Source organism: Saccostrea cucullata, unplaced genomic scaffold, assembly GCF_032062105.1.
Source record: "Saccostrea cucullata isolate Sc308-1 unplaced genomic scaffold, CSIRO_AGI_Scuc_v1 ctg2133, whole genome shotgun sequence".
NCBI lineage: Eukaryota > Metazoa > Mollusca > Bivalvia > Ostreida > Ostreidae > Saccostrea > Saccostrea cuccullata.
In genome coordinates this window covers 24,608-31,795 of record NW_026924360.1, presented here as the reverse complement: position 1 = coordinate 31,795, position 7,188 = coordinate 24,608, and the positions used below count along the sequence as shown (strand labels likewise).

Below are 7,188 nucleotides of genomic sequence, written 5' to 3'. Positions count from 1 at the left end.
TGAAAAAAAAAATAAAATGTGCTAATGTTAAGATAATCTCAGTGGTTGATTTATTAATTTATAAAAATCAATATGAAATCTACTTACATGTACCTGTACCAAGCTTTGTGTTTGCTACCAAATAAGGCTTGTGTTTTTACTTCCTGCGATGAGTTTTCCCATATGGTACAAAATGAACTTGTTAACAAGGGAGCCAGTCAAAGCGCCCGATAATAAAAACGTCCCGGTCAAAGTGTCCCCTAATTTTAGTCAAAGCGCCCTATAATTTAGGTCAAAGCACCCCCATATATTTTGATAGAAAAGATAATGCCCCCAAATATTGGTCAAAGTGTCCCCTGATGTTAGTCAAAGCGCCCTCTGATTTTGGTTAAACTGCCTTCTAACCTATTTTTACAGAAAAAAATATCTTGATATAAACAATCAGGCTCAAGTGAGCTTTTCTGATCAAAATTTGTCCTTTGTCTATCGTAGTCGTCGTCGTTGTAAACTTTTCACATTTTCATCTTCTCCTCAAGGACCACTGGGCCAATTTCAACGAAACTTGGCACAATGTATACTTGGGTGAAGGGAATTCAAGTTTGTTCAAATGGAGGGCCACGTCCTTTTCCCAGGGGAGATAATTATGAATTGATTGATTGATTGGTGTTTAACGCCGAGTCGACAATATTTCAGCCATATTTCGTCAGGAAATTATGTTAAATGATCAGTCTGAACTGAGAAAAATTAATAGCATTTTTTTTTTTAAAAAAAACTTCATCTCAATAACCACTGGGTCAGGAAAGATGTAACTTATGTGAAATCATCCTCAGGTAGTGTAGATTCAAGTTTGTTCAAATCATGACCCCCGGGGGTTGGGGCCAAAATGGCCGATCAAAGTTTTGAAATATATAGGATAAATATTTAAAAAAAAATTTCTCAAGGACCACTGTGCCAGGAAACATGAAACTCAAGTAGAATTATCCTCAGGTAGATAAGATTCAAGTTTGTTCTAATCATGACCCCCGGGGGTTGGGAGGGCCAAAATGCCCGATCAAAGTTTTATATAAGAATATAGAGGGAAAATCTTCTCAAGAACCATTAGGACAGGAAAGATAAAACTAATGTGTAATCATCTCAGGTAGTGTAGATTCAAGTTTGTTCAAATTATGACCCAGACCCCCGGGGGAAGGTAGGGGCCAAAATGGTCGATCAAAGTTTTTCATAAGAATATATAGGGAAATCTTTTAAAATCTCCTTCTCAAGTACTTCAAAGCCATGATTAGTGATATTTATATGAAATCATCCTCAATTAGTGTAGATTCTAGTTTGTTCAAATCATGACCCCCGGGGTAGAAAGCTTAAAAATCTTCTTCTCAAGAACCACTGGGCCAGAAAAGATGAAACTAATGTTGAATCATCTCAGGTAGTGTAGATTCAAGTTTGTTCAAATCATGACCCCCGGGGGAAAGTAGGGGCCAAAATGGTCGATCAAAGTTTTTCATAAGAGTATATATGGAAATCTTTTAAAATCTACTTCTCAAGTACTTCAAAGCCATAACAAGTGATATTTCTATGAAATCATCCAAAAGTAGTGAAGATTCTAGTTTATTCAAATCATGACACCCGGGGGGGGGGGGGGGGGGGTTTAAGATTTAAGCCACCCTCCAAACTCGGTAAACTTTTATTTCTGATCTGATATTTGCTTTTTCCTAGCCCTAACCTGTGTGTGCTCAGGTGAGCGCTGTGGCCCCTGGGCCTCCTGTTTTTACGTAGTCTGTGATATAATTCACCAAATACATTGTCTGTGCTAAGTCTGTTTGGATACACTGAATCAGCTTATTCAATTCAGTTAAGAATTTTTAAAATATGTTTAATTTATCAATTTCAATTCATTCATACATGTATAAATTAATTTTCACAAAAAAGTGTGAACCAACAATTAGTTAAGGGGACGAACATTTGATCTTGAGGGGGGGGGGGGGGCTGGCAAATTTTTTTGAGACGGATTATTTATTTTCATGCCTGTCGAGGACAGATTATTTATTTTCAAGATTATGAAGGACAGATTATTTATTTTCTTCTATGTCTTACCGTACCTTGATCAATTGATTCTAAAAGACTAATCATTTATATACCGTATTCGGATACAGGATTTGGGGAGGGGACAGATATAACTTTGTTTAGGCAAGAGGTCTGGGGCCGCCGTAAGGGCCCCAGTGGGTCCTGGGCGAAGCACCCCACCCCCCACGAAGCTCTTCGGGTTTCGTGTATTTTAAGAGTAAAACCAGGCACTATTATAGTAGTATTGGTTATTATGACCCAAAGTATGACATAATTAATACTGGTCATATCGTACTTTGAATGAAGTAAGTCAGGGAGCAAAGCCACCTGAAACTCTTGGGTTTCTCAATATGTATAAGAGTAAAACTTTTGTAGGAATTGGTGAGATGTGTACCAAAGTATGACATTATTAAGTCATATGATCCTTTGAATGAAAAGGGCCTAGGGGGCAAAGCCCCCTAAAGATCTTGGGGTTTTGTGTATTTCAAGAGTAAAACTAGGCACAAAAATATTGGTATTGTCCCAAAGTATGGAATTATTATAATTATTCGTATCATACTTTGTTATTTTAAGGGAGGGTCTCGGGTCGTACACATGTACGTCCCCCTTAAATCTGCCAGGTTATATTTTGTTTTAATTTTTCTGGAAAGTATAATTATTCGACACATGCGCGGATCTAGAGGGGGGGTCGGGGGGGTCAGCACCCCCCCCCCCCCCCCTGGAATTTACCATTAAAAAAAATGTATATACTAAAACAAGGAAAAAGTAACCATGGACCCCCCCCCTGGAAAACCCCCCCTGGTAAACACGAAAATGGGTACGAAAAGTTCCCCCCTCCCCCCGAAATAGGTTTCTGACGTTTGGGCGAGTTTAACTTTTTTTTTTTTTGCTCGTCAAGAAATTTCTGGGATAGAATTTTTTTTTTGACAGAGGTGGACCCCCCTGGAAAAAATTTCTGGATCCGCGCCTGCGACAAGAAAATTTATCTTTTGTGGTGTATAAGAATTGGTTTGTATTTAAAGTTATTCATCACACCTACTAAGTGCATATTGTCATGTTGATAAACTGACTTAAGTATCCAGTCTGGTAATCTGATTTTAAATACTTTTTGGTTCTAAAATGGCGAGCGAAGCGAGCCAAAAAAATTTTTTGAATTGAAGACTTTTGAGATTTAATTAAGCGTAAATAAATAAGGTATTTTTACAATTTTTAATTATCAGAAGTCAATGTCAGATTATTTATTTTCTCTGTAGTGGAGGACAGATTATTTATTTTCAACATTTTCAGGGACAGATTATTTATTTCAAAAATCTTCCAGGCCCCCTCAGAATCAAATGGTCGTCCCCTAAGTGTATAGTGAAAATGCATTATTTCTTTGAAAATCTTCTTCTCTGCTCCTTTGTATTAAATAAACCACCTAAGTACACAGTTTTAATTAGCAAGAGTGCCTCTACCAAAATTGTGATATTTATGGCCCCAGGGCCATGGGTTCTGGTGCTAAGGGGGGGGGGCTCTATTTATTTTATAGTGAAAATACATGAATTCTTTGAAAATCTTCTTCTTTGCTCCTACGTATTGAATAAACAATCTAAGTACATAGGTATGATGAGCAAGAGTACCCTTACCAAAATTGTGAATTTTATGGCCCAAGGGTCAGGGGTTCTGGAGTTAGGGCGGGGCTCTATTTATTATACAGTGAAAATACATGAATTCTTTGAAAATCTTCTTCTGTACTCCTAGGTATTAAATGAACTAATGAAGTACAAATTTATGAAGAGCAAGAATATCTCTTCCAAAATTGTGAATTTTATGGCCCTAGGGTCAGGGGTTCTGGTGTTAGGTTGGGACTCTATTGATGATATAGTGAAAATACATTAAATCGTTGAAAATGTTCTTCTCTGCTCCTGGGCATTAAGCAGATGAACTACATTTATAGCTATGATAAACAGGGTCAATCTTTCAAAATTGTGAATTTCAAGGCCCTGGGTCGGGGGGGGGGGGGAGGGGGGCTCAACTTTTTTACTGAAAATGAATGAATTGTTTGAAATCTGCTACTTGGTATTAATCAAGCATTTTGATAAACAAGGGTGCCTTTTCCAAAATTTTGAAATGTGTGGACCAAGGGTCGGGTTCATGCATGGGAGTGGCGCTAAAAATTGTAAGTGCCATGATGCTAGTTTAAAACATGAACCAAATTCAATCATAGGAAAGTTGTTGCATGATGCTCAGGTGACCTATAAGGCCCATGGGTCTCTTGTTCTATATACCCTCTAACATCTTCAATCGGGGAGGAAGTGACGCGTTTTCCCTATAGGCAAACAGACTGTTTCAGATTAAGGGCATTAAATTAGCCATAGTTATTGAATTTTTAATAATGAGCACTAGAAGCAGTGGAAATACAAAATTAATGCTCAATCATTACTCTTCCTGGAGGATCAATTTTTGTGGGCGGTTACATATTGGCCGTGTTTAAAAAAAACGTGTTTCCATATTGGTAAAATGGCTGTAGCCTACACATCATTGTACTCAATTTGCAAAAATTAAATATTTATACTGCAGGTAATGGTTAAAATGTGAGGAAATTATCAGGAATCGAAACAAATAATATATTTTGTTTGATGTTAAATGCCATAAAATGGTTCATAGAAAATTAAATTTTATTTATTCAACAATTACACGAAAGATGTTTACAGAAGGATTTTTTGTGTTTTAGGAAACCGTTAAACAGATTAAAAGTTAATGTGTATTTTTTAAAAAAAAAGTTTCCATTTAAACCAATTATAAGCACTGTAAAGAGATTGCTGTGTATATCTATAGCATTAAAATTTCACACTTTTGTTAAGTGGTAATGATTAACTTAAATTTCACAATTGTTAAATATGGCCTATGCCTTTTCTAAATTGACTGTTTATATGAGAATTATGGATGTCTTTTATCTCCACTTTAAATTTTCCGTGGCAAACAATTTCTTTTTATTTCATACTTAGCCAAGATTACGTGTGTAAAACCGTAAATGGCAAAGCAAAAAAAATCTTGTTTTTCCTTTATATTACAAAGAAAATCGCACCATCCTAGTCTTTTTAAGAGGGTGAATCCCCCCAACAAGAAGGTTGAACCTTCTCATGCTGACACTTCAAGTCTGTTGAAGTCTTGGGAGGGATAGAATAATTAGTTATCATTAATAATCATGTTAAAATGGGGCTTGTTGGAATACGTTAAAAACAGTATATATCTTTCCTTTACCATTCTTTTTATTCAGTAAAATATAAACACACAAGCACTGAGTAGCAGTTTTACTAACAGGTTCCTGCATTACTCAGTGGTTTGTCTGGTGATTGTGGACTTTAAGACTATTTAGTGTCTAACATTTTTAGTCTTTTTCACATATGTATGAATACATCTGGTGACACTGAGTTGTTCCCCAAATCCCGTCACGACACATAAGTACACAGTCCTGTTCGCCAGAGTTATCAGGTTCATCCGGGTGCCAGTTGAAATAGGAAGTGACCCTATTGTCGTTTTCTGTCCAGACAAATCTCCCCTCCTCTTCAATATCGTTGGCACCTGTCCAATGTGAACAACAATCCCACCAAGGGTTACATGTCGCTGAAAAAATGTGAATTGATGTTAAATATTAACATAATCAATAACTACTTAATATTATTGATATAACCAATCAGTCAGTTTTTAGCATTTCCCAAGTGTTTCTTTGCTGTTAATAGAATCCAGTGATTATAAAATTAAGCACTTGTGTTAAAATTATTTACTATATAATTGCGGATACCGTTTAATTACATATAAATAAATTTAATTAAAATGAAAAGTCATATATACCTTCTAAAGAAACTTGAGTATAAATTATTTATTTCTGCATAACATATTAAATAAAAAAAAACATGCAATCTAACAATCAATTGCAAACAAAAGCAAACAAAATATACCGGGATCCCAGACTGGCAAAAAGGTTTCTCTTAACCATGAATTTTCTTCTTCTGTTCCTATGGTAACCAAGTAGGCACCTAGCTTTTCACACTCGTACTGAAATAGACAAGTGGGATCACCTATTCATACTTGGCCACTAGCCTCATTTTAAAATCGTTTCATTATTTGTTATGATTGAGTAAAACTGACAAACGGTTCATGCAGCCATATATTTATAACCCCCTTTTGAAAAGTGGGAGGGTATACTGTAATCGGTATGTCTGTTCGTCCATGTGTTACGCTTTAGGGTGACCATCTCTTATCCGCAACTTCTCATATACCACTGAGTGAAATTTAATGAAACTTTCAGAGAATCTTTATAACATATTGCCACTGTGCACCGCCTATATTACTTTTTGATCCGACATATATATTGGGTTTCCCGGCCACAGCAAAACATGGACTTCGTTATCAGTTATAACCATTTGGGAGGCGGGGGTTATCATTTAGTGTGCTCACTCACAGTAGCTCTAGTTTATCCTATTTAGTATTCGTAAAATATATGGAGAGAACATTTATTGTAGAGAAGTTTTTCTTGATATTCCATAAAAATTGAGACACACTGGTTATTTGACGGAATTTTGTGTTAAACGCCGCTCCTGTATAACATTTTCAAAATATGAAATCAAATTCCACGAACCAAGAGTTTTCCCTCAAATCCACGAAAATGTGTCCCCTTGAAAATTTTTTTTAAGGTATATGCATTTTATGAAAAATTAAAGTGGAGAATGTACATCTTGCCTCTTGTTTCATGAATACAAGAAGCAGCTACCTGTCTTCATGTCCGAAAAGACAAAACATGTAATAATTTAAAATATATAAATATGTATAGTTCTAACCTTAGCATCCCACCACGTGTTTCTAGTCTTTATATGTAAGTAACGATGCATTCCGTATGACAGCCAACTTTCTCCTTTAAACATAAAACATTTTTATAGCTGAATATCAAGATCATAGAATGTAATTCTAAGGTAACAAAACATTGTTGATTGTAAATGAAGATCTTTTTTGCTGAATCAGGATTGCACTATTGAAACAAAATCATAATGTCTACATTCTTGTATGACGATATTTATGTACATTGTACATTTAATCATGTATGAACATATATAAATCCATCAACAGAAATTTTTTCGTTGTAAGGAATAAAACATACTTATTACATCA

The 7,188-nt window shown here is 35.6% G+C and overlaps 1 protein-coding gene across 1 annotated transcript; it reads right to left on the bottom strand.

The window, feature by feature from the left end:
* Positions 1-5,408: 5,408 nt before the first annotated feature.
* On the bottom strand, positions 5,409-6,932 carry LOC134266265 (perlucin-like protein). Its single transcript, XM_062748484.1, has 3 exons — positions 6,861-6,932; positions 5,982-6,078; positions 5,409-5,646 (listed from the first exon to the last, which is right to left on the bottom strand). Exons 1-3 carry the CDS (start codon positions 6,909-6,911, stop codon positions 5,411-5,413), a joined length of 384 nt encoding a protein of 127 aa, XP_062604468.1. The 5' UTR covers positions 6,912-6,932; the 3' UTR covers positions 5,409-5,410.
* Between the last annotated feature and the right edge of the window lie 256 nt (positions 6,933-7,188).

Coding starts and splice junctions, on each gene's coding strand:
- LOC134266265 (XM_062748484.1), bottom strand. CDS start 6,911: ATGCATCGTTACTTACATATAAAGACTAGAAACACGTGGTGGGATGCT. Junction 6,079..6,860: donor ACACGTGGTGGGATGCTAAG/GTTAGAACTATA, acceptor TGTCTATTTCAG/TACGAGTGTGAAAAGCTAGG. Junction 5,647..5,981: donor TTTGCCAGTCTGGGATCCCG/GTATATTTTGTT, acceptor ACATTTTTTCAG/CGACATGTAACCCTTGGTGG.